The sequence below is a fragment of the Ascidia mentula genome, chromosome 4, assembly GCF_947561715.1.
Source record: "Ascidia mentula chromosome 4, kaAscMent1.1, whole genome shotgun sequence".
NCBI lineage: Eukaryota > Metazoa > Chordata > Ascidiacea > Phlebobranchia > Ascidiidae > Ascidia > Ascidia mentula.
The window spans coordinates 5,262,751-5,290,635 of record NC_138569.1 but is presented as its reverse complement, the minus strand read 5'-3'; the positions used below and the strand labels follow the sequence as shown (position 1 = coordinate 5,290,635).

General features: G+C 40.4%; 1 protein-coding gene across 1 annotated transcript; it reads right to left on the bottom strand.

The window, feature by feature from the left end:
• Window positions 1-392: 392 nt before the first annotated feature.
• Window positions 393-27,885, bottom strand: LOC145897857 (sushi, von Willebrand factor type A, EGF and pentraxin domain-containing protein 1-like). The gene is made up of 45 exons (XM_082986309.1): window positions 27,828-27,885; window positions 27,648-27,758; window positions 27,230-27,412; window positions 26,802-26,996; window positions 26,446-26,625; window positions 26,195-26,299; window positions 25,768-25,938; window positions 25,228-25,407; window positions 24,912-25,085; window positions 24,649-24,828; window positions 24,310-24,483; window positions 24,048-24,227; window positions 23,717-23,890; window positions 23,454-23,633; window positions 23,123-23,296; window positions 22,860-23,039; window positions 22,528-22,701; window positions 22,040-22,219; window positions 21,765-21,941; window positions 21,444-21,594; window positions 21,065-21,237; window positions 20,653-20,845; window positions 20,288-20,415; window positions 16,876-17,008; window positions 16,577-16,708; window positions 16,255-16,378; window positions 13,431-13,562; window positions 12,759-12,822; window positions 12,579-12,689; window positions 12,169-12,351; window positions 11,665-11,859; window positions 11,317-11,496; window positions 11,067-11,171; window positions 10,640-10,810; window positions 10,095-10,274; window positions 9,779-9,952; window positions 9,516-9,695; window positions 9,188-9,361; window positions 8,700-8,879; window positions 8,443-8,640; window positions 8,146-8,296; window positions 7,769-7,941; window positions 7,360-7,552; window positions 3,286-3,417; window positions 393-522 (listed from the first exon to the last, which is right to left on the bottom strand). The coding sequence occupies exons 1-45, from the start codon at window positions 27,883-27,885 to the stop codon at window positions 393-395; spliced, it is 7,170 nt and encodes a 2,389-aa protein (XP_082842435.1).

Sequence of the window (27,885 nt, the reverse complement as noted above, 5' to 3'; positions counted from 1 at the left end):
CAAGCGCCGATTTAAACTTCGTTAAAAAAACCCCCAGCTCACTCCCAAGAGCAACAATGGGGGTGATGCACGTTTCCTGTGTTACCGGTTTTGGTATTGATGTGTTAACCACAGCTAATTGTTTTGTTGAACAATATGCAATGTACTGTAGTGCCTTTGCGCCTGGGTAACAAAATGTCTGCCGCCGCAAGGTGCTACCTGGCGTGTGTGAGTATTAACGCCGTGAAATGCTCATAGTAACCGCGTAAAAGAGTTGTAGTCTTAGTTTTACATCTTTGGGTATATTGAAATATTCCAATCCATTTACAAATTTTGTTTCCACTGAGTTACTCACATCGTGGGAATTCGACGCAATTTAAGCGAGGGAGGGGTGGAGGATGGTTGCTGGTATCTCATGAAGATTTAAACTTGCTGAAGGTTGTTCCATAATGCCCGGTGTATAGATCCGATCCACATGCAGTCGTCTCTATGAGATTCAGACACGACATGGTGATGCTGGCAGTAATAAACATTGGTGAATATCTGGGGAGAAATACGATAAATACGCATTTGTACGATAAGTTGGAAGGATGCCTGAAAAGATAATCATCCGGCGAACTCACGCCCATAGGCTAAGCAGGCCAGACGCACTACTAATTGAGCTACAAAACTCAGCGGTCGAACGGAGGTATATTGTAAGTAGCCAAGATGCATTGGTGCGCAAGCGATAACTTTCCGGTAACCCTTTAACAATATGTTTTGTGTTTCTACCACTAAAATCAGGTGACGCACGAACTTAAAACGTTAGACTGAGTTTTCCGGTCAGTTCATGCAAACTGTATAACTGAACGGAGGTCCGGAGCATTTGAGATAATAACAAGCGCCGATTTAAGCTTCGTTGAAAAACTCTACTGCTTGCTCCCAAGAGCAACAATGGGGGTGATGCACGTTTCCTGTGTTACCGGTTTAGGTTTTGATCTGGTATAAACCATAGTCAATTGTTTTGTCAAGCAATATGCAATATATTGTCCTGCCTTTGCCCCTGGGTAACAAAATGACTGCCGCCGCAAGGTGCTACTTGGCGTGTGTGAGTATTAACGCCGTGCAATGCTCCAGCATAGTAACCGCGTAAAAGAGTTGCAGTCTTAATTTTACATCTTTGGGTATATTGAAATATCCCAATCCATTTACAAATTTTGTTTCCACTGAGTTACTCACATCGTGGGAATTCGGCGCAATTGAAACGGGGGTTGGGTGGTGGATGGGTGCTGGTATCTCATGAAGATTTAAACTTGCTGAAGGTTGCTCCTTGGTGCCCGGTGCATAGATCCGATCCACATGCAGTCGTCTCTATGAGATTCAGACACGACATGATGATGCTGGCAGTAATAAACATTGGTGAATATGTGGGGAGAAATACGATAAATACGCATTTCTACGATAAGTTGGAAGGATACCTGAAAAGATAATCACCCGGCGAACTCACGCCCATGGGCTAATCAGGCCAGACGTTCTACCTATTGAGGTACAAAACTCAGCGGTTGAACGGAGGTATATTGCAAGCAGCCAAGATACAATGGTGCGCAAGCGATATCTTGCCGGGAACCCTTTACCAATATGTTTAGTATTTCTACCACTATGCTCATGCGACGCACGAACTTACAACTTTAGACTGAGTTTTCCGGTAAGTTAATGCAAACTTTAGAACGTGTTTATCACGAACAGGTTTTGAAGGAGTCCGTAAACTGTTTGGCAATGAGTTTTGCACACGAAATATTCTACCTGTGTTACATGTTGGCACAGAACCCCATACGCCGTCTTCGTCGCAAAATACTGCGCACGTCCGGGGCATCTGAGATAATAACAAGCGCCGATCTAAGCTACGTTGAAAAACACCGCAGCTCGCTCCCTCCCAAGAGCAACAATGGGGGTGATGCACGTTTCCTGTGTTACCGGTTTTGGTATTGATTGTTGTTAACCACAGCTAATTGTTTTGTTGAACACTATGCAATATATTGTACTGTCTTTGCGCCTGGGTAACAAAATGGCGACCATGAGGTGCCACCTGGCGTGTGTGAGTATTAACGCCGTGAAGTGCTCAAACGTGGTAACCGCGTAAAAGAGTTGCACCCTTAATTTTAACATCTTTGGGTATATTGAAATATCCCAATCGTTTTACAAAATTTTTGTACCACTGAGTTACTCACATCGTGGGAATTTGGCGCAACTAAGGCGAGGGTGGGGTGGTGGATGGGTGCTGGTTTCTCATGAACGTTTGAACTTGAAGCTGAAGGTTAAATAGGTTCGATCCACATGCAGTCGTCTCTATAAGATTCAAACACAAAATCATGTTGTTCAACACAAACCTTTAATTTTAGATGTACTCGAACTGCAAAAGAGTTTGTCTTGTGCAATATCTATTAACTAAGGTAGGAAATAACAACTGGAAATTATCAAGCACGATTCTATACTATTCTGTTATGAAACTAACGGTTGTTGAGCCCAAATCCTTGAAGTAGTTCCTACCGCTGGTCCAATATCAGAGGAGTATATGCAGGTATCAGCTGTTTCAAATGCGTACTTGTTGTTTGTAATCGTGGGAATAACGGAGACGGCCTGTTTAACCCTAAGGCAAATCTGCCCTTTCAAAATAACGTCAACGGCACACTCTTCGTAAGGAATGTATCAACATCCCCCGGTTGTATTGCGTTTTCCTTAAACAACACATTTAGCATTGCTGCTTTAATACAAGTAGCCTAAAGATCGATTAATTTGTGTGTGAATAATGTGTGACAATGAATTGAATACTTCTTTGTTCTTATGTTTAGTGCTAAAGTTATTTTCCTATACAAATTTATTTCATACGTTACTTGCAAAGGAAAAACCGTAAAGAAATCAAATTTTATTGTAAAAATGGGATAGCGGCTCTATGTGCAAGATATTTAATGTTTACGTTACGACAGCCAGTTTAAAGCCGGCGTAACCTTTTTGCGATTCCCAACCAACGACAAAAGGCCCTCCTCATGACTATGAGTGAATTTCCGGCAACTCGACAATCTGTTTCCTTCATGTCTTTGTTCCATTAATTCATAGAAGTTTCCTGTGTACCTAGAACGATTACAATACATAGGGTTGCCAGTAGTGTATTAGTCAAGCTGTTTGTTATTGTAATCTGTACCACTGCCTTTTTTCTTTCAGCAACACTGCTCAATAGACTGGAACGCTTCACGCAGCCTAGATTTTAACATAGGGTATATTGAAATATTTCAATCCATTTACAAATTTTGTTTCCACTAAGTTACTCACATCGTGGGAATTCGGCGCAATTTAAGCGAGGATGGGGTGGTGGATGGGTGCTGGTTTCTCATGGACATTTGAAGTTGCTGAAGGTTGTTCCATAATGCCCGGTGCATAGATCCGATCCACATGCAATCGTCTCTACGAGAGTTATACACAAAATCATGTTGTTTATCACAAACCTTTAATTTTTGATTTAGAAGTACTAGATTGTGCAATATCTATAAACTGAGGTAGAAACGAACAACTGGAAATTATCATGTACGATTCTCTTACCATTATTTTATGAAACTAAAGGTTGTTGGAACCGATTCCTTGTTCCTGCCGCTAGTCCAATATCAGAGGAGTATATGCAGGTATTAGTAGTTTCAAATGCGTACTTGTTGTAATCGTGGGAATAACGGACATGGCCTGTTTGACCCTAAGGCAAATCTGCCCTTTAAAAATAACGTCAACGACACACTCTTCGTAAATTGACAGATTTCCGAAAACAATCCTCTTTGTTCTTTACAAAAATAGAATTTGGTTCAAAATACAAAGTTGTAACATTGTTACAGAGAAGCTAAACCGAGGGCTTTAAAAGTCTGGTTCGCCGAAGTTCGCGATATAGCCCGAGTAACGTTGCTGTAAAAATGGCGACTGTCTATATGGCCACTTCATCACATGCAGCACTCATTTCAGTGCCTAGTTACACTTTAATTACACCTGTTTGTTTCACTGCTTTCAATAATTAAATGATCGAAAACTGAATCCCCATTTCCAGTGGCTCGATCCAAAGCCCTTCACATTTTTATAAGGCAAGACGTTAATGCCAAAACACAATACATTATCAACATTAGACAGCAAATTTCCTGCCCCACAGCCTGTGTTGATAAATTCTTGGACAAGCAGATGTCGATGTGGTTTGTCTAGTGCGCTGATAACAGAGGGTGCACAAATCTCACCATTTGTTGAAGATAAAACAAAGTTGCGAATACATACGGCGCGAACCGAGGACAAACGAGCAAAGTAAATAATATTGTACAAATTTGCACAAACGCTATGACAGTATTTGCATGATAGAATACAAGTTTGAACGTGAACAGTGTCTGAAAAATAATCTATTTGAAATCTGACGTCCTTGGGGCTAAGAATGGCCAACGCCCTTCCACTTCAGCCACAAAACTCAGCGGTTGAACGAGGTATATTGAAGTATCCAAGATACACAGGTGCGCAAGCGATAACTTGCCGGGCAACCTTCACAAATGCGTAAAGGATTTCTACGACTATAATCAGATAACGCAGCATACTTTATTAAACCTAGCTAATGTTTTGATGCAAAAAACTTGACGCATTTCGAAACCTTTGTTTCCGTTTGATTCGTTTTTGATAATCGAACTGAATCCTCTTGGTTTGATTTTTGATAATGTATGCATCAATAAACCTCGCTCAATGAAACGGAAAAACTCTGTGGCGTTTCGGAGATTTTTGATTAGCCTTTGAAACAGTTGACTGTTGATGTATGATGCCCGGAGCTGAAATTCGATCTCGTACAGGAAATGTGTGCCAAGGCTCGAATTTTAACAAAGAACCAAGTGGTCGCCGAAATGCAGAGGCCGACACGCCTCTTAACAAATTGCTGTAACTCGGCCTATGTTATGACAAAATAAGAAAAGGATTTCAATAAAATGCCCCGCAGAGCTTTCATTCAAAAACAACATAAACAGCAAAGTGAATGTTATAGTGAGTAAATAGTACGGCCCGCTGATACATAACAGAGTTTGGCTTTGGAATGCGGCTTACGAGTGTATCAACACCCCCCTGTGGTATTGCGTTTTCTTTAAACAACAAATTTAGCATATAGATCGATCAATTTGTGTGTGAATAATGTGTGACAATGAATTGAATACTTCTTTGCTCTAATGTTTAGTGCTAAAGTTATTTTCCTACAAATTTATTCCAAACGTTACTTGGAAAGGAAAAACCGTAAAGAAATAAAGTTTTATTGCAAAAATGGGCCAGCGGCTCTGTGTGCATGATAATCGATGATCACGTCACAACAGCCAGTTTAAAGCCGGCGTAACCTTTTTGCGATTCCCAACCAACGACAAAAGGCCCTCCTCATGGCTATGAGTGAATTTCCGGCAGCTCGACAATCTGTTCCCTTCATGTCTTTGTTCTATAAATCCAAACCAATTTCCTGTGTACCTAGAACGATTACAATACATAGGGTTGCCAGTAGTGTATTAGTCAAGCTGTTTGTTATTGTAACCTGTACCACTGCCTTTTTTTCTTTCAGCATGAATGCTCAATAGACTGAACGCTTCACGCAAGACTCACTATGCATTTAAATGCCTCGGTTAGATCCCTGGTGCTGATTAAAATCACAGTATGTTCCATTTACTGTTCATAGCAAGCAAGATGTGCAAAACTGGTCCAACAGCGCCAGCATAAAACAGTCAAAGTTATCGAACAACCTAAACATTCATCAGACAAGCGCCATTATTCACCAGATCGGTTTAAAAAGCATCCTAAGTCCTGTCAGCAACAACGCATATACAACTTCCATGGACGTGCGTTCAGCCAAGGTTTCGGCAACCTATGTGGTTTCGGAGCCTCATTTGGCTATTTCACCCTCTGTTATGGCTCCTGAGGCACCCTCTGCTATGGCTCAAAGTTCACTGACAACATGTAGTGACGTTTATCACGCTTCTAATGCTAAAGGGTGAGAAATTTGGTTTGCAGCACTGGGTATATGGGTTAGTTTATTTCAAAAATATTGCTACCGGCGTTTTGCATGCCAAAGGTTGCCGGCCTCTAGCCTAGACCATTCGGATGGGTTGGATCTTCTGTGTCTTAATTATTTGCGTCAGACATATAAAACAGCGGAACTGTTTGCAATTTAATAAATATACGCTTGGGTCGGAGTTTTTTGATTTGCGAATATAGAAACTTTTACGAAACATAATTGCACAGTTACCATGTTATAGCGGCAAGATGGAAAACGAAACAACAAAATCATATAAGCCAGTGAAACCCTACCGCATACAATCATATTAAATATGTAATGTCGAGGTAAAGTTACTGGCCGCCAAAAACTTGGCAATGACGACAAACGCACCTGATGGTCATTGTTCTCTGAAATGAGTATCTCACCATTGTTTGCTACTGATAAATGCCCAACTACAGGAGAGCTACTTTCACCGACAATAAGGCTGTGGGGCTATTTGTGCCTAGTGTTCTAACGTTGTTTCACAAAATGTTGTAGCAACAGGTCTGGCCCAGGAGGCTACGCTATAAAAATAGCTAAACCCAAACTAGGCTCTCGCTACTTCTAATAAAATTCATTTGTCACTTTTAGGCAACTCTTCATCCGTTTATTACGTCACAAAATTATAATCGATCTTTGAAACTGATTATCGGCAATTTCTCTACAAATAGATGAGTTAACGAAGGAAATTTGGATAGGGAACAATAAAGCATAAACTTTTTGTAGTTTGCACAAATACAAATACACATATCAACCGGAAACCTCGTCAAATGTTGAATTTACAACATGTGAACGCAATCATGGCGAAATAAATGATTTTTTTCTAAAATACGACAACTTGTTGTATATGCATGCTGTGGGTCTGCGTTATTGCAAGCACTTTTTTATCGAAAAGTGGGCGCACGCTCTACTTGGGCGAACAACAATACACATTTCTCTTCAATCGACATACGCCGGCGGTTTCAAAACCTGGACACCCAGATAAATCCGACCAGGCGGCTGCTCCGTAATTATCGTTGTGAGTCCAACACACTCGCCTACCCCTGTGATTGTCGTCGTTTCCGATTTGAACCCAGTCATCATCAGGTGCCACATCTCTGATATAAAGAAAGCTTGCATTATACGAACTGTCCCATTGCAATTTAGTAGCAGCACCATTGTGGTGGCCTTTTAGTTGCTGCTTGTGTATAAGAAGTACCAGCAGGCACGAATGTAAAAAAACAATTTCAAAATTTAACATATATATACTGTAGTACCGACAACCTTAGATGTATAGTTCATATTAAGTTTGCCTTATATTTGTCTCTTTTTTTAGAGAAAGAAGCAAAGCTTACAGTATTGGGGCCCAGTTGTCCCCTTGCAACACTCCAGTGAGCAGTGGAACTCCGTTGGGACATATCTCGTCCGAAGTGCACAGATCTCGCCCTGGTTGTGCCTGACAGAAGTTTCGGCCCTCATCCCATGTCACCCATGCTGGTTCCAATTTGAAGTGATAAATGTTGTACGAGTATGGCCCGGGAAGGGTGGCTGCAAAATCAGATTTGATTTACAAAGTTGCGGCGAAAATAAACAACATTAAGTATAGTAGAGCAAATGTAAATAGTGTCTACAGGAATCAGCCTGTGCAAGTCGGTGGCCGAAACTGCCTTTACGAATCAATATATATTATATACCTGGAACTTCAAAAAGGAGTCAAATTTAGGCCAGACAATTGGAATGTTTTATAAAGCGGGTAAAACATACCAGGGTCTGAACTGTCACAACACACTATGTAGCCCTTTGGCACACAAGGATCGCCTGCGGATGTGAATCGGCAAGTTCCAGTTATAGTTCCCCACGTTGGCACTCCGTGCATATCTATATGCTTGAAACACTCCTTAGCGGTGGTGATTCCAACCCAATCGTTGTAGGTGTCCCTTGCAAAGAACGACGTAAATTGACAAACAAAATATATACTGGGTCTACCGCAATATTAACGGACCAGGTCCAAAATAGTTTACCATGGCTTTACAGAAAAGTCACTCAAGATTTCAAACGTGACCAATGAAGTTTACTTGTTGATGTGTAGCGTGAAAAAGGGCCCCTGCAGGATATGATCTACAAAGTTTCCAAAAATTCACCTCATTGGAGCCCACTCATCTCCTGCTACCGGCTGAATTGCGGTCAATGAACCGTCTGTGCAGAATTCGTCGTAGGTGCAAAGGTCTTTTCCAAGTTCTAAGCAATAGGAGCGCGCGGAATCCCAGGTCAAGTACTCTCCGCCCAGGTTAACTGTAAAATGAAACTCAACTTTATCAGGGTGAAGCACTAGAAAGCATAGCAGTTTTTTCCACATCTTCATATGCAAATACTAGAATCCGGATCGTTTAAAAGAAACGCAACACAAACAATGCCAATCATGACAAATGTAGACCTACTCCTTGTAGGGTCAAGTTCACCTGCGTTGCAGTAAGGAAAACTCGCCACGTCCCAAGCGCCATTTTCATCACAGGCGGTCGAAGACGGTCCGACCAGCACTCCGTTATCACAATGAAAAGTAACAGTGGTGTCCGCGGTGATCACGTCTGGTCCCGTTGCATTAACAAATGGAGCCAAGCACGGCAGGGGATCACAGACTAATGCAAAATGTGGGATATAAAAATGTGCAATTTTACTCTGAATTTTGCATACTAACTTCGTGAACAAGTTCCGGGATCGTCGCTCGACCAGTCGTTATACATGCAAGTGTTGGACAAAGGAGCATTCAGATGATAGTTGGCATCACACATATAGTTAACTGTGGTGCCATGTGTGTGTGTGGTTCCACTGGGCATATTTCCCCCATTGCTTGGCACAGTCGGCAAATTTTCACAATCTTTACAACAAAACTTTTGTTGCTCTCTTTTAACAAATTAATTCAATTTACATTGGCTGTTGGAATTCAAACAACAAAATTTGAGAAAGATGTGGGAAATGCTTGAAAGAAACAACCACAAGATATAACCACAAAATATAACCACACGGTACTACATTCCATACAAACATAAACAAAAATAAGAATTAAAAAATATTGTTTGGAAGGTCAACATATCAAAAAAAATACTCAACATAAAACAATTAACAACTCAAGGACAAAAAAACGTTAAGTTATGGATATTAAGATTTACACACGAGATATTCTACCTATGTAACATGTTGGAAAAGTGTCCCATTCGCCGTTTCCGTCGCATTGAAACATATAAGATCCTTCAAGAATTCCTTGTGAACAACTTACTGTAACTATTTCTCCAGCTAGTTGTGGGGTATTCAGCGATGGTGAATTTAAGTTTGGGTCCAAGGAGGGCAAAGAATTACAAACTGTAGAAAAAATTTGTGATAAACGCTTAAAAAATCATAAGGTATTTTTTTCTCTTGTTAAATATATTTAAAAGTTGTAATACCATGCAGCTGATGTTTGGTCGTCTTACTTTGTATTTTGAACCTTTACTTTTCCAATAAATGAAAGTCTTACTTCTGGTGCAATTTGGGGCGGTGCCGGTTGACCAATCGTTGAACGTACAGGTGTTAGAATCATCTCCGTTCCGGTGATAGTTGGCGTCACATGTATAGTTGACAGTGGTTCCATTTGCATGGGTTGTTCCACTAGGATCGTTTCCTCCGTTTGCTGTGATTTGTGGCAGGTCCATGCAATCTACAGAACGTATTTATTACGATCATCTTTCAAGAGAGTCGGCAAACTGTTTGGCTATGAGGTTTTCAAGGGATATATTCTACCTGTGTTACATGTTGGAAAAGTGCTCCATTCGCCGTTTCCGTCGCATTGAATCATATCAGATCCTTCAAGAATTCCTTGTGTACAACTTAATGTAATTGTTTCTCCAGTTAATTGTGGGGTATTCAGCGATGGTGGATTCAAGTATGGATCCAAGGAGGGCAATGAATTACAAACTGTAGAAAAACGTTTGATAAACGCTTGATAAAACATCAGCTATTTTTTTACCCTTTATTTAACAACCTAACATGTTGTAATAACATGCAGCTTATTTTGACTCATCTTTCTTTTGTCTTTATTAATAAATGAAATCCTTACTTCTGGTGCAATTTGGGGCGGTGCCGATTGACCAAACGTTGATCGTACAGGTGTTAGAATCATCTCCATCCCGGTGATAGTTGGCGTCACATGTGTAGTTGACAGTGGTTCCATTTGCATGGGTTGTTCCACTAGGATCGTTTGCTCCGTTTGCTGTGATTTCTGGCAGGTTCGTGCAATCTGTGCACAACGTATTTGTAACGAACATTCAAGGGAGTTCTTAAAATGTTTTGCCGTTTGATAATACTTGAGGCGGATTTTGCATCCTGAATGTATGGCGTATTTATGTGTGAGGTGCAGAATGATCAACTGCTTTGACGCATCAGTACAACTTTGTGACTGGTGACGTTCTTGTCTGGTGAAAGGCAAAACTTCCATTTGCCCAGCATAAATGGTTTCCATAACAGCAGCAAAGAGGAGATCGCGTCTCATAAACTCACTTGTGTTACAACTGGCTACTGGTCCAAAGCGACAGTAAACAGCAAACTATCGACGTCTAAACCATTGTGTCCGGACCAGTGCAAAAAGAAAATTTTAAAACTTACTAATATCACATTGTGGTGCGTCAGAAAACCACCTGTTGTCTCCCAGACACGTGTTGCTGTCCGCGCCCAACAGTATACCGACAGAACATGAGTAACTCACAGTGTCGCCGCCGCGGAATGGACTGGAACCATTTACCACAACGTATTCGTTGGTTGGCGCTGCGGAGCAACCTAACAATACAAGCAAGAGGTCAGTTGAACAAAAGTTAAGTGAGTGGGGACTCTGAGTTTTAAATTATTAAAATTTAAATCAACGTTTATTATATTGATAGAAGGCACAGTACGTCATATGACTATAATTTTAGCCATATCTTTACCCACGTCTAGTTTAAACTAATTATGGGTCGTTTCTTAAATCTGCAACGTAGAGGAAATTAATTTGCGTGTATACGCACAAAACAACAGTATTGTATAGCCGATAACTTACTTCCACAGAATCCACAAGTCATTCGGCAATCCTCAACAGCATAATTACAAGTGGTTCGTTGGAGGTAAATTTGACATGTTTCGGTCGCGACAATGTCTATGCAATCTACAACAAACAAACGTGATTTTAACGTTTTACTTTAGCTAAAAAAATACCTTAGTTAAAATTACTAGTTACATACTAATATTCAAAGCTTTTATTCTCGCTGTCTTGCATCTGCAGCAGTGCTTTTTTGTTTGCTATTACTTACCTGGAAAACATAACGGTGCCGCATTAGACCACGCCCCATTAGTACACAAGTTGGTTTCGGGTCCTGTGAGTTGATGGTAATCGTTGCACCCGTAATTCACACTCTCTCCATTCGCATACCTCCGATTGGTCGGGTTCACACCATCCGAAGATATCATGGGCGGCGCATCACAAGAACCGCCTGCAATACATTGAACCGGTAATCATAGTCCATCATCATGGTGCGCAAAAAGGTCACAATATTTGCGCATGAAAATAAGGCTTATTCAATGGGTACCTTGTCGAAATAATAAAGAAAATGTTGGAATATAGTTTGTTAAGAATCCACTTACTGGAAAACCAGGCTTACTTGAGTCGCATGTTGGTAAATTCCCGCTCGTCAACGACCAGGCAAGGTTTCCTGTTGGTCCTGAACATGTACTCTCAGATTGACCAACGATATTCGCGCTGGGATCGCTGCACTCATATCGAATAGTCGATCCATTGGTCAAGGGTGGAGTGGAAACAATAGTTAATTCGCTTGAAGTTGGAACTGTTGGGCACACTAAAGAGTAATAAGCAGGGTTTAGTTCACTCTTACATCAAAGTAGAAAACCACATAATATCCGAGTATAGTGTGCAACTGGGTACGTATTTTTGATTATATATATATATCAATAATTTTATTATACGGACGTATGCAGCAGCATTCAGCCGAAAAGGAAGAAACGAAGAACGATAAGTAAAGGCGGGGCGAATACATCTGTACTACAATTATGCACTACAATTGTATCTGATTATGAACTGCAAATGTACTAGCCTTGGTTTAACCACATGTCCGTCTTGAAAAACCGAAACAAAAAACAACCCTTACATTGCTCGCAGTATGGGGCGACATTCGAAGTCCACGTTTGGTTAGATTGGCAAGTGTTGTCGGCGACACCAACTGGAGTGTAGCCAGTATTGCAGTGATATGTTACCAGGACACCCACATTATGTGTGACTCCAACTGGTTGATTGAAACCATTTGCGGCGATCAGGGGCAGTGGAGGACAAACTGCGAACAGGTACGTTTGCGTTAGCTTAATATTTAAGATAGTTTTCCACCAAAGGCAATTTATTTTTCGGTATTTTAAAAATACTTTACACGACTTGCACCAATTACATTGTTTTGTTTCTCAAGAATGTTTTTTTGCGATATGCGCTTGTAACAGTGCGGAATGGGTAATGCCAAACTTCAATTGTTTTAAGAAATGATTTAAAAACGCCGAATATAACACTTACAGGCGCATAATCCCGGTCGGCAAGTAAGGAAGCAGTTCGATAGCACGCTGCTGCACAAATTTGCGTTTTTGTAACCTAGACATATAGCCTCTGTCCATAAGTCTGTACACTCTGCGAAAAATAAATATTGATGAGCATTTCAATATACAAATTTGTGCAAACCAAATCTTGAACTTATACCTTGACAAATCCCGCGACCGAAAATCGTTAGGAAAACGAGAAGAAACTTTTCCTTCATAATATTCTGTAACATTAAAACTGCAAGAAAAAAATAAATCGGTTTCTTCTCTGCGTAATTTGCACACAGTAAATCTTTAATATGACAATAATTATTATATATGCGTCCAAACAAAAACGGTGCTATTATAATAGTAAATTTCATTTTCACAATTGCTGTTATCCTGTATCCTTCCGCCAAACCCCACAAACCCACATTAAAACAACACCATTTCTGTATTCGTCCTGGTGGTCGTTGCAACTGAACGAAGGTCCCAAGTATCTGAGTTATAACAAGCGCTGATATACGCTTCTTTGAAAAACACCGCACCTCACTTCTAAGAGCAACAATGGGGGGGAAATGCACGTTTCCTGTTTACCGGTTTTGGTATTGATCTGGTGTAAACTATATAGTCATTTGTTTTGTTGAGCAATATGCATATATTGTACTGCCTTTGCGCGTGGTTAACAAAATGGCCGCCGTGAGGTGCTACCTGGCGTATGTAAGTATTAACGCCGTGAAATGCTCAAACGTGGTAACCGTGCAAAAGAGATCCAGCCTTAGTTTTAACATCTTTGGGTATATTGAAATATCCCAATCCATTCACAAAATTTTGTTTCCACTGAGTTACTTACATCGTGGGAGTTCGGCGCAATTGAAGCGAGGGTTGGGTGGTGAACGGGTGCTGGTATCTCATGAACATTTAAACTTGCTAAGAGTTGTTCCATAATGCCCGGTGCATAGATTCGATCCACATGCAGTCGTTTCTGCGAGATTCGGACACAAAATAATGATTGCAGTGATAAGCGTTGGCGAGTAACTGGGAAGAAAATGCGATAAATACGCATTTCTATGATAAGTCGGAACGATGCCTGAAAAGTTAATCACCTGGCGAACTCACGCCCTTGAGCTAAGCAGGCCAGACGCTCTACCAATTGAGCTACAAAACTCAGCGGTTGAACGGAGGTATATTGCAAGCAGCCAAGATACAATGGTGTGCAAGCGATATCTTGCCGGGAACCCTTTACCAATATGTTTAGTATTTCTACCACTATGCCCATGCGACGCACGAACTTACAACTTTAGACTGAGTTTTCCGGCAAGTTTATGCGAAGTCTATAACGTGTTTATCACGAACAGGTTTTGAAGGAGTCCGTAAACTGTTTGGCAATGAGTTTTGCACACGAGATATTCTACCTGTGTTACATGTTGGCACATACCCCCATACGCCGTCTTCGTCGCAAAAAAAACATACTGCGCACATCAGGAATTCCTTGCGAACAATTGGATGTGACGTTTTCTCGCTTCAGGTGTGGGTTATTGAGCAATGCTGGAAAAAGTTGGATCAAAAAGGAAAAAGCATTGCAACTATTATACTGGTGAAAAGTTTTACATTTCACAAACGCCGTATTATTGGTTTTCTTGTGCGCAAAACCCTACACCTAAAAACGACATCAGTTCTGTATTCGTCCTGGTGGTCGTTTCAACTGAACGGAGGTCCGGAGCATCTGAGATAATAACAAGCACCCATCTAAGCTTCGATGAAAAACACCTCGCTCCCTAGAACAAAAATGGGGGGTGATGCACGTTTCCCATGTTACCGGTTTTGGTATTGATCTGGTATAAACCATAGTCAATTGTTTTGTTGAACAACATGCAATATATTGTACTGCCTGCGCGTGGTTAACAAAATGGCCGCCGTGAGGTGCTACCTGGCGTGTGTAAATATTAACGCCGTGAAATGCTCAAACGTAGTAACCGCGTAAAAGAGATCCAGCCTTAATAATTGAAATATCCAAATCCATTCACAAAATTTTCGTCTCTGCCAGATTCAGACACAAAATCATGTTGGCAGTGATAAGCGTTAGTGAATAGCTTGAGTGAAAATGTTTTTTGCCACAAACCTTGTAATTTAGTTGTGTTAAAACTTTAAAAGATTTTAACTTCTGAAATATTTGTAAACTAAGTTTACAGGTTACGCAGCCCAGGCATTGCAGTCTAGCCAGATCAGCCACAATGCGATAGCTGTGATCGCCAATTGAGGCCTGCGCATTGGGGCGATCCTGTCAATCATGCGATTGCATGAAACATTACAGCATGTAATAGCTAAATTAGAAACAACTGGAAGTGGTGCATCTAACGTTCGCGATTCGTTTGCCAATCAGTTATGAAAACAAAGGCTGCTTTAGGGCTGGAGGCTTTGTTTAAGTATTTTACATGTCTTACTGCTGGGCCAATAAACAAACTCAGAGGAATATATGCAGCAATATGTAGTTTTAAACGCGTCATTTGCGAAATGGAGGTCCGGGGCATCTGAGATAATAACAAGCGCCGATCTAAGCTACGTTGAAAAACACCGCAGCTCGCTCCCTCCCAAGAGCAACAATGGGGGTGATGCACGTTTCCTGTGTTACCGGTTTTGGTATTGATTGTTGTTAACCACAGCTAATTGTTTTGTTGAACAATATGCAATATACTGTACTGCCTTTGCGCCTGGGTAACAAAATGGCGACTGTGAGGTGCTACCTGGCGTGTGTGAGTATTAACGCCGTGAAGTGCTCAAACGTGGTAACCGCGTTAAAGAGTTGCACCCTTAATTTTAACATCTTTGGGTATATTGAAATATCCCAATCGATTCACAAAATTTTTGTACCACTGAGTTACTCACATCGTGGGAATTTGGCGCAATTAAGGCGAGGGTCGGGTGGTGGATGGGTGCTGGTTTCTCATGAACATTTGAAGTTGCTGAAGGTTATTCCATAATGCCCGGTAAATAGATTCGATCCACATGCAGTCGTCTCTGTGAGCTTCAGACACAAAATCATGTTGTTCAACACAAACCTTTAATTTTAGATGTACTCGAACTGCAAAAGAGTTTGTCTTGTGCAATATCTATTAACTAAGGTAGGAAATAACAACTGGAAATTATCAAGCACGATTCTATACTATTCTGTTATGAAACTAACGGTTGTTGGGCCCAAATCCTTGAAGTAGTTCCTACCGCTGGTCCAAAATCAGAGGAGTATATGCAGGTATTTGCAGTTTCAAATGCGTACTTGTTGTGTGTATTCGGGGGAATAACGGAGACGGCCTGTTTAAGCCTAAGGCAAATCTTCCCTTTCAAAATAACGTCAACGACACACTCTTCGTAAGGAATGATTCAACATCCCCTGGTTGTATTGCGTTTTCCTTAAACAACAAATTTAGCAATGCTGCTTTAATAAAAGTAGCCTAAAGATCGATCAATTTGTTTGTGGATAATGTGTGACAATGAATTGAATACTTCTTTGCTCTAATGTTCAGTGCTAAAGTTATTTTCCTATACAAATTTATTTCAAACGTTACTTGCAAAGGAAAAACCGTAATGAAATCAAATTTTATTGTAAAAATGGGATAGCGGCTCTATGTGCAAGATATTTAATGATTACGTTACGACAGTTAGTTTAAAGCCGGCGTAACCTTTTTGCGATTCCCAACCAACCACAAAAGACCCTCCTCATGACTATGAGTGAATTTCCGGCAACTCGACAATCTGTTTCCTTCATGTCTTTGTTCCATTAATTCATAGAAGTTTCCTGTGTACCTAGAACGATTACAATACATCGGGTTGCCAGTAGTGTATTAGTCAAGCTGATTGTTATTGTAATCTGTACCACTGCCTTTTTTCTTTCAGCAACACTGCTCAATAGACTGGAACGCTTCACGCAGCCTAGATTTTAAAATAGGGTATATTGAAATATTCCGATCCATTTACAAATTTTGTTTCCACTAAGTTACTCACATCGTGGGAATTCGGCGCAATTTAAGCGAGGATGGGGTGGTGGATGGGTGCTGGTTTCTCATGGACATTTGAAGTTGCTGAAGGTTGTTCCATAATGCCCGGTGCATAGATCCGATCCACATGCAATCGTCTCTACGAGAGTTACACACAAAATCATGTTGTTTATCACAAACCTTTAATTTTTGATTTAGATGTACTAGATTGTGCAATATCTATAAACTGAGGTAGAAACGAACAAGTGGAAATTATCATGTACGATTCTCTTACCATTATTTTATGAAACTAAAGGTTGTTGGAACCGATTCCTTGTTCCTGCCGCTAGTCCAATATCAGAGGAGTTAATGCAGGTATTAGTAGTTTCAAATGCGTACTTGTTGTTTGTTATCGTGGGAATAACGGACACGGCCTGTTTAACCCTAAGGCAAATCTGCCCTTTAAAAATAAAAACAACGACACACTCTTCGTAAATTGACAGATTTCCGAAAACAATCCTCTTTGTTCTTTACAAAAATAGAATTTGGTTCAAAGTGCAAAGTTGTAACATTGTTACAGAGAAGCTAAACCGAGGGCTTTAAAAGTCTGGTTCGCCGAAGTTCGCGATATAGCCCGAGTAACGTTGCTGTTAAAATGGCGACTGTCTATATGGCCACTTCATCACATGCAGCACTCATTTCAGTGCCTAGTTACACTTTAATTACACCTGTTTGTTTCACTGCTTTCAATAATTAAATGATCGAAAACTAAGTCCCCATTTCCAGTGGCTCGATCCAAAGCCCTTCACATTTTTATAAGGCGTTAATGCCAAAACACAATACATTATCAACATTAGACAGCAAATTTCCTGCTCCGCAGCCAGTGTTGATAAATTCTTTGACAAGCAGATTGCGATGTGGTTTGTCTAGTGCGCTGATAACAGAGGGTGCACAAATCTCACCATTTGTTGAAGAAAAAACAAAGTTGCGAATACATACGGCGCGAACCGAGGACAAACGAGCAAAGTAAATAATATTGTACAAATTTGCACAAACGCTATAACAGTATTTGCATGATAGAATACAAGTTTGAACGTGAAGAGTGTCTGAAAAATAATCTATTTGAAATCTGACGTCCTTGGGGCTAAGAATGGCCAACGCCCTTCCACTTCAGCCACAAAACTCAGCGGTTGAACGAGGTATATTGAAGTATCCAAGATACACAGGTGCGCAAGCGATAACTTGCCGGGCAACCTTCACAAATGCGTAAAGGATTTCTACGACTATAATCAGATAACGCAGCATACTTTATTAAACCTAGCTAATGTTTTGATGCAAAAAACTTGACGCATTTCGAAACCTTTGTTTCCGTTTGATTCGTTTTTGATAATCGAACTGAATCCTCTTGGTTTGATTTTTGATAATGTATGCATCAATAAACCTCGCTCAATGAAACGGAAAAACTCTGTGGCGTTTCGGAGATTTTTGATTAGCCTTTGAAACAGTTGACTGTTGATGTATGATGCCCGGAGCTGAAATTCGATCTCGTACAGGAAATGTGTGCCAAGGCTCGAATTTTAACAAAGAACCAAGTGGTCGCCGAAATGCAGAGGCCGACACGCCTCTTAACAAATTGCTGTAACTCGGCCTATGTTATGACAAAATAAGAAAAGGATTTCAATAAAATGCCCCGCAGAGCTTTCATTCAAAAACAACATAAACAGCAAAGTGAATGTTATAGTGAGTAAATAGTACGGCCCGCTGATACATAACAGAGTTTGGCTTTGGAATGCGGCTTACGAGTGTATCAACACCCCCCTGTGATATTGCGTTTTCTTTAAACAACAAATTCAGCATATAGATCGATCAATTTGTGTGTGAATAATGTGTGACAATGAATTGAATACTTCTTTGCTCTAATGTTTAGTGCTAAAGTTATTTTCCTACAAATTTATTCCAAACGTAACTTGGAAAGGAAAAACAGTAAAGAAATAAAGTTTTATTGCAAAAATGGGCTAGCGGCTCTGTGTGCATGATAATTGATGATCACGTCACAACAGCCAGTTTAAAGCCGGCGTAACCTTTTTGCGATTCCCAACCAACGACAAAAGGCGCTCCTCATGGCTATGAGTGAATTTCCGGCAGCTCGACAATCTGTTCCCAGCTTCATGTCTTTGTTCTATAAATCCAAACCAATTTCCTGTGTACCTAGAACGATTACAATACATAGGGTTGCCAGTAGTGTATTAGTCAAGCTGTTTGTTATTGTAACCTGTACCACTGCCTTTTTTTCTTTCAGCATGAATGCTCAATAGACTGAACGCTTCACGCAAGACTCACTATGCATTTAAATGCCTCGGTTAGATCCCTGGTGCTGATTAAAATCACAGTATGTTCCATTTACTGTTCATAGCAAGCAAGATGTGCAAAACTGGTCCAACAGCGCCAGCATAAAACAGTCAAAGTTATCGAACAACCTAAACATTCATCAGACAAGCGCCATTATTCACCAGATCGGTTTAAAAAGCATCCTAAGTCCTGTCAGCAACAACGCATATACAACTTCCATGGACGTGCGTTCAGCCAAGGTTTCGGCAACCTATGTGGTTCCGGAGCCTCATTTGGCTATTTCACCCTCTGTTATGGCTCCTGAGGCACCCTCTGCTATGGCTCAAAGTTCACTGACAACATGTAGTGACGTTTATCACGCTTCTCATGCTAAAGGGTGAGAAATTTGGTTTGCAGCACTGGGTATGGGTTAGTTTATTTCAAAAATATTGCTACCGGCGTTTTGCATGCCAAAGGTTGCCGGCCTCTAGCCTAGACCATTCGGATGGGTTGGATCTTCTGTGTCTTAATTATTTGCGTAAGACATATAAAACAGCGGAACTGCGTTTGCAATTAAATAAATATACGCTTGGGTTGGAGTTTTTTGATTTGCGAATATAGAAACTTTTACGAAACATAATTGCACAGTTACCATGTTATAGCGGCAAGATGGAAAACGAAACAACAAAACCATACAAGCCAGTGAAACCCTACCGCATATAATCATATTAAATATGTAATGTCGAGGTAAAGTTACTGGCCGCCAAAAACTTGGAAATGACGACAAACGCACCTGATGGTCATTGTTCTCTGAAATGAGTATCTCACCATTGTGTGCTACTGATAAATGCCCAACTACAGGAGAGCTACTTTCACCGACAATAAGGCTGTGGGGCTATTTGTGCCTAGTGTTCTAACGTTGTTTCACAAAATGTTGTAGCAACCGGTCTGGCCCAGGAGGCTACGCTATAAAAATAGCTAAACCCAAACTAGGCTCTCGCTACTTCTAATAAAATTCATTTGTCACTTTTAGGCAACTCTTCATCCGTTTATTACGTCACAAAATTATAATCGATCTTTGAAACTGATTATCGGCAATTTCTCTACAAATAGATGAGTTAACGAAGGAAATTTGGATAGGGAACAATAAAGCATAAACTTTTTGTAGTTTGCACAAATACAAATACACATATCAACCGGAAACCTCGTCAAATGTTGAATTTACAACATGTGAACGCGATCATGGCGAAATAAATGATTTTTTTCTAAAATACGACAACTTGTTGTATATGCATGCTGTGGGTCTGCGTTATTGCAAGCACTTTTTTATCGAAAAGTGGGCGCACGCTCTACTTGGGCGAACAACAATACACATTTCTCTTCAATCGACATACGCCGGCGGTTTCAAAACCTGGACACCCAGATAAATCCGACCAGGCGGCTGCTCCGTAATTATCGTTGTGAGTCGAACACACTCGCTCACCCCTGTGATTGTCGTCGTTTCCGATTTGAATCCAGTCATCATCAGGTGCCACATCTCTGATATAAAGAAAGCTTGCATTATACGAACTGTCCCATTGCAATTTAGTAGCAGCACCATTGTGGTGGCGTTTTAGTTGCTACTTGTGTATAAGAAGTACCAGCAGGCACGAATGTAAAAAAACAATTTCAAAATTTAACATATATATACTGTAGTACCGACAACCTTAGATGTATAGTTCATATTAAGTTTGCCTTATATTTGTCCCTTTTTTTAGAGAAAGAAGCAAAGCTTACAGTATTGGGGCCCAGTTGTCCCCTTGCAACACTCCAGTAACCAGTGGAACTCCGTTGGGACATATCTCGTTCATAGTGCACATATCTCGCCCTGGTTGTGCCTGACAGAAGTTTCGGCTCTCATCCCATGTCACCCATGCTGGTTCCAATGTGAAGTGGTAAATATTGTATGAGTATGGCCCGGGAAGGGTGGCTGCAAAGTCAGATTTGATTTACAAATTTGCGGTGATTTTGAACAACCTTTAATTTAGTTAAGCAAATGTAAATAGTGACCACAGGAATCAGCCTGTGCAAGTCGGTGGCCGACGAATCTGCCTTTACGAATCAATATATATTATATACCTGGAACTTCAAAAAGGAGTTAAATTTAGGCCAGACAATTGGAATGTTTTATAAAGCGGGTAAAACATACCAGGGTCTGAACTGTCACAACACACTATATAGCCCTTTGGCTGACAAGGATCGCCTGCGGATGTGAATTGGCAAGTTCCAGTTATAGTTCCCCACGTTGGTATTCCGAACCTATCTATGTGCTTGAAACACTCCTTAGCGGTGGTGATTCCAACCCAATCGTTGTAGGTGTCCCTTGCAAAGAACGACGTAAATTGACAAACGAAAAATACACTGGGTCTACCGCAATATTAACGGACCAGGTCCAAAATAGTTTACCATGGCTTTACATAAAAATGACACTCACGATTTCAAACGTGACCAATGAAGTTTACTTGTTGATGTGCAGCGTGAAAAAGGGCCCCTGCACGATATGATCTGCAAAGTTTCCAAAAATTCACCTCATTGGAGCCCACTCATCTCCTGCTACCGGCTGAATTGCGGTCAATGTATCGTTTGTGCAGAATTCGTCGTATGTGCAAAGGTCTTTTCCAAGTTCTAAGCAATAGGAGCGCGCGGAATCCCAGGTCAAGTATTCTCCGCCAAGGTTAACTGGAAAATGAAACTCAACTTTATCAGGGTGAAGCAAACGAAAAGATTACAGTTTTTTCCATGTCGTCATTTGCAAATCCAAGAATCTGAATCGTTTAAAGGGCAATAAAAAACAAACAATACAAGTCATGCTAAATGTAGTCCTATACTTCTTGTAGGGTCAAGTTCACCTGCGTTGCAGTAAGGAAAACTCGCCACGTCCCAAGCGCCATTTTCATTACAGGAGGTCGAAGACGGTCCCACCAGCACCCCGTTATCACAATGAAAAGTAACGTTGGTGTCCGCGGTGATCAAGTCTGGTCCCGTTGCATTAACAAATGGAGCCAAGCGCGGCAGGGGATCACAGACTAATGCAAAACGTAAGATATTTTAAGTTTCTTTTCTGTACATGGAGTGGAGAAATTGTACAGTTTTACTCTGAATTTACATTAACTTGCATACTAACTTCGTGAACAAGTTCCGGGATCGTCGCTCGACCAGTCGTTATACATGCAAGTGTTGGACAAAGGAGCATTCAGTTGATAGTTGGCATCACAAGTATAGTTAACTGTGCTGCCATGTGTGTGTGTGGTTCCATTGGGCATGTTTCCCCCATTGCTTGGCACAGTCGGCAAATTTTCACAATCTTTACAATAAAACTTTTGTTGCTCTCTTTTAACAAATTAATTCAATTTACATTGGCTGTTGGAATTCAAACAACAAAATTTTAGAAAGATGTGGGAAATGCTTGAAAGAAACAACCACAAGATATAACCACAAAATATAACCACACGGTACTACATTCGATACAAACATAAAAAAAAATAAGAATTAAAAAATATTGTTGGAAGGTCAACATATCAAAAAAAATACTCAACATAAAACAATTAACAACTCAAGGACAAAAAAAACGTTAAGTTATGGATATTAAGATTTACACACGAGATATTCTACCTATGTAACATGTTGGAAAAGTGTCCCATTCGCCGTTTCCGTCGCATTGAACCATATCAGATCCTTCAAGAATTCCTTGTGAACAACTTACTGTAACCATTTCTCCAGTTAGTTGTGGGGTATTCAGCGATGGTGGATTCAAGTTTGGGTCCAAGGAGGGCAAAGAATTACAAACTGTAGAAAAAATTTGAGATGAACGCTTAAAAAAAACATCAGGTATTTTGTTTTCTCTTTGTTAAATATATTTAAAAGTTGTAATACCATGCGGTTTATCTTTAGTCATCTTACTTTGTATTTTTAACCTCTACTTTTCCAATAAATGAAAGTCTTACTTCTGGTGCAATTTGGGGCGGTGCCGGTTGACCAATCGTTGAACATACAGGTGTTAGAATCATCTCCGTTCCGGTGGTAGTTGGCGTCACATGTATAGTTGACAGTGGTTCCATGTGCATGTGTTGTTCCACTAGGATCGTTTCCTCCGTTTTCTGTGATTTGTGGCAGGTCCATACAATCTATAGAACGTATTTATTACGATCATCTTTCAAGAGATTCGGCAAACTGTTTGGAAATGAGGTTTTCAAGCGAGATATTCTACCTGTGTTACATGTTGGAAAAGTGTCCCATTCGCCGTTTCCGTCGCATTGAACCATATAAGATCCTTCAAGAATTCCTTGTGAACAACTTACTGTAACTATTTCTCCAGTTAATTGTGGGGTATTCAGCGATGGTGAATTCAAGTTTGGGTCCAAGGAGGGCAAAGAATTACAAACTGTAGAAAAAATTTGTGATAAACGCTTAAAAAATCATCAGGTATTTTGTTTTCTCTTTGTTAAATATGTTTAAAAGTTGTAATACCATGCAGCTGATGTTTGGTCGTCTTACTTTGTATTTTGAACCTTTACTTTTCCGACAAATGAAAGTCTTACTTCTGGTGCAATTTGGGGCGGTGCCGGTTGACCAATCGTTGAACGTACAGGTGTTAGAATCATCTCCGTTCCGGTGATAGTTGGCGTCACATGTATAGTTGACAGTGGTTCCATGTGCATGTGTTGTTCCACTAGGATCGTTTCCTCCGTTTTCTGTGATTTGTGGCAGGTCCATGCAATCTGTAGAACGTATTTATTACGATCATCTTTCAAGAGATTCGGCAAACTGTTTGGAAATGAGGTTTTCAAGCGAGATATTCTACCTGTGTTACATGTTGGAAAAGTGTCCCATTCGCCGTTTCCGTCGCATTGAACCATATCAGATCCTTCAAGAATTCCTTGTGAACAACTTACTGTAACTATTTCTCCAGTTAGTTGTGGGGTATTCAGCGATGGTGAATTCAAGTTTGGGTCCAAGGAGGGCAAAGAATTACAAACTGTAGAACAAATTTGTGATAAACGCTTAAAAAATCATCAGGTATTTTGTTTTCTCTTTGCTAAATATATTTAAAAGTTGTAATATCATGCAGCTGATGTTTGGTCGTCTTACTTTGTATTTTGAACCTTTACTTTTCCAACAAATGAAAGTCTTACTTCTGGTGCAATTTGGGGCGGTGCCGGTTGACCAATCGTTGAACGTACAGGTGTTAGAATCATCTCCGTTCCGGTGATAGTTGGCGTCACATGTATAGCTGACAGTGGTTCCATGTGCATGTGTTGTTCCACTAGGATCGTTTCCTCCGTTTGCTGTGATTTGTGGCAGGTCCATGCAATCTATAGAACGTATTTATTACGATCATCTTTCAAGAGATTCGGCAAACTGTTTGGAAATGAGGTTTCAAGCGAGATATTCTACCTGTGTTACATGTTGGAAAAGTGTCCCATTCGCCGTTTCCGTCGCATTGAACCATATCAGATCCTTCAAGAATTCCTTGTGAACAACTTACTGTAACTATTTCTCCAGTTAATTGTGGGGTATTCAGCGATGGTGAATTCAAGTTTGGGTCCAAGGAGGGCAAAGAATTACAAACTGTAGAAAAAATTTGTGATAACCGCCTAAAAAAACATCAGGTATTTTGCTGTTTTCTCTTTGTTAAATATATTGAAAAGTATTCTTGTAATACCATGCAGCTGATGTTTGGTCATCTTACTTTGTATTTTGAACCTTTACTTTTCCAATAAATGAAAGTCTTACTTCTGGTGCAATTTGGGGCGGTGCCGGTTGACCAATCGTTGAACGTACAGGTGTTAGAATCATCTCCGTTCCGGTGATAGTTGGCGTCACATGTATAGTTGACAGTGGTTCCATGTGCATGTGTTGTTCCACTAGGATCGTTTCCTCCGTTTGCTGTGATTTGTGGCAGGTCCATGCAATCTATAGCACGTATTTATTACGATCATCTTTCAAGAGAGTCGGCAAACTGTTTGGCTATGAGGTTTTCAAGGGATATATTCTACCTGTGTTACATGTTGGAAAAGTGCTCCATTCGCCGTTTCCGTCGCATTGAATCATATCAGATCCTTCAAGAATTCCTTGTGTACAACTTAATGTAATTGTTTCTCCAGTTAGTTGTGGGGTATTCAGCGATGGTGGATTCAAGTATGGATCCAAGGAGGGCAATGAATTACAAACTGTAGAAAAACGTTTGATAAACGCTTGATAAAACATCAGCTATTTTTTTACCCTTTTTTTAATAACCTAACATGTTGTAATAACATGCAGCTTATTTTGACTCATCTTTCTTTTGTCTTTATTAATAAATGAAATCCTTACTTCTGGTGCAAGTTGGGGCGGTGTCGGTTGACCAAACGTTGATCATACAGGTGTTAGAATCATTTCCATCCAGGTGATAGTTGGCGTCACATGTGTAGTTGACAGTAGTTCCATTTGCATGGGTTGTTCCACTAGGATCGTTTCCTCCGTTTGCTGTGATTTCTGGCAGGTTCGTGCAATCTGTACACAACGTATTTGTAACGAACATTCAAGAGAGTTCTTAAAATGTTTTGCCGTTTGATAATACTTGAGGCGGATTTTACATCCTGAATGTATGGCATATTTATGTGTGAGGTGCAGAATGATCAACTGCTTTGACGCATCAGTGCAACTTTGTGACTGGTGACGTTCTTGTCTGGTGAAAGGCAAAACTTCCATTTGCCCAGCATAAATGGTTTCCATAACAGCAGCAAAGAGAAGATCTCATAAACTCACTTGTGTTACAACTGGCTACTGATCCAAAGTGACAGTAAACAGCAAACTATCGACGTCTAAACCATTGTAGCTGGACCAGTGCAAAAAGAAAATTTTTAAGCTTACTTATATCACATTGTGGTGCGTCGGAAAACCACGTGTTGTCTCCTAGACACGTGTTGCTGTCTGCGCCTGACAGTATACCGACAGAACATGAGTAACTCACAGTGTCGCCGCCGCGGAATGGACTGGAACCATTTACCACAACGTATTCGTTGGTTGGCGCTGCGGAGCAACCTAACGATACAAGCAAGAGGTCAGTTGAACAAAAGTAAGTGAGTGGGGACTCCGAGTTTTAAATTATTAAAATTGTTTATTATATTGATAGAAGGCACAGTAGGTCATTTATTTACAATTTTAGCCATAACTTTACCCACGTCTAGTTTAAACTAAAAGTGGGTCGTTTCTTAAATCTACTACATAGACAAAAAGAAAAGTGAAAAAATGAAAACGTATGCATACAAACAACAGTATTGCATAGCCAATAACTTACTTCCACAGAATCCACAAGTCATTCGGCAATCCTCAACAGCAAAATTACAAACATTTCGTTGGACGTAAAGTTGACATGTTTCGGTCGCGACAATGTCTATGCAAACTACAACCAAGAAACGTGGGTTAAACGTTTAACTTTAGCTAAAAACATCTTAGTTAAAGTTACCAGGTGCATTATACAAGTATTTAAAGCTTTCGTTCTGGCCCTCTTTCATCTGCAGCATTGCTTTATTTTTTGCTATTACTTACGTGGAACACACAACGGTGCCGCATTAGACCACGCCCCATTAGTACACAAGTTGGTTTCGGGTCCTGTGAGCTGATGGTAATCGTTGCACCCGTAATTCACACTCTCTCCATTCGCATACCTCCGATTGGTCGGGTTCACACCATCCGAAGGTATCATGGGCGGCGCATCACAAAAACCGCCTGCGATACATTGAACCGGTAATCGTAAGTAGTCCATCATCATGGTGGGCAAAAAGGTCACAATATTTGCGCATGAAAATAAGGCTTATTCAATGGGTAAGGACCTTGTCGAAATAATAAAGAAAATATTGGAATACTGTTTGTTCAGAATCCACTTACTGGAAAACCAGGCTTACTTGAGTCGCATGATGGTAAATTCCCGCTAGTCAACGACCAGGCAAGGTTTCCTGTTGGTCCTGAACATGTACTCTCAAATTGGCCGACGATATTGGCGCCGGGATCGCTGCACTCATATCGAATAGTCGATCCATTGGTCAAGGGTGGAGTGGAAACAATAGTTAATTCGCTTGAAGTTGGAATTGTTGGGCACACTAAAGAGTAATAAGCAGGGTTTAGTTCACTCTTACATCAAATCAGAAAACCACACAATATCCGAAAACAGTGTGCAACTGGATATGTCTCGAAATATAGCACAGAATTTACAAAAAATTATTGGTCTAAACAGCTATTAGAAGCAACAAATTTATCTGATTATCAACTAACTGCAATGTATTAGCCTTAATTTGACTACATAGCCTTAAGCGAAACAAAAACCAACCCTTACATTGCTCGCAGTATAGGGCGACATTCGAAGTCCACGTTTGGTTAGATTGGCAAGTGTTGTCGGCGACACCAACTGGAGTGTAGCCAGTATTGCAGTGATATGTTACCACGGCACCCACAGTATGTGTGACTCCAGCTGGTTGATTGAAACCATTTGCGGCGATCAAGGGCAGTGGAGGACAGACTGCGAACAGTTACGTTTGCGTTAGCTTAATATTTAAGATAGTTTTTCACCAAAGGCAAATTATTTTTCGGTATTTTTAAAATACTTTACACAACTTGCACCAATTAACAAAATACATTGCTTTGTTTCTCAAGAATGTTTTTTTGCGATATGCGCTAGTAACAGTGCGGAATGGGTAATGCCAAACTTCAATTGTTTTAAGAAATGATTTAAAAACGCCGAATATAACACTTACAGGCGCATAATTCCGGTTGGCAAGTACGGGCGCAGTTCGATAGCACGCTGTTGCACACATTTGCGTTTTTGTAAGCTAGACATATAGCCTCTGTCCATAAGTCTGTACAGTCTGCGAAAAATAAATATTGATGAGCATATTTCAATATACAAATTTGTGCAAACCAAATTTTGATCTTACCTTGACAAATCCCAAGACCGAAAATAGTCAAGAAGACGAAAAGAAACTTTTCCTTCAT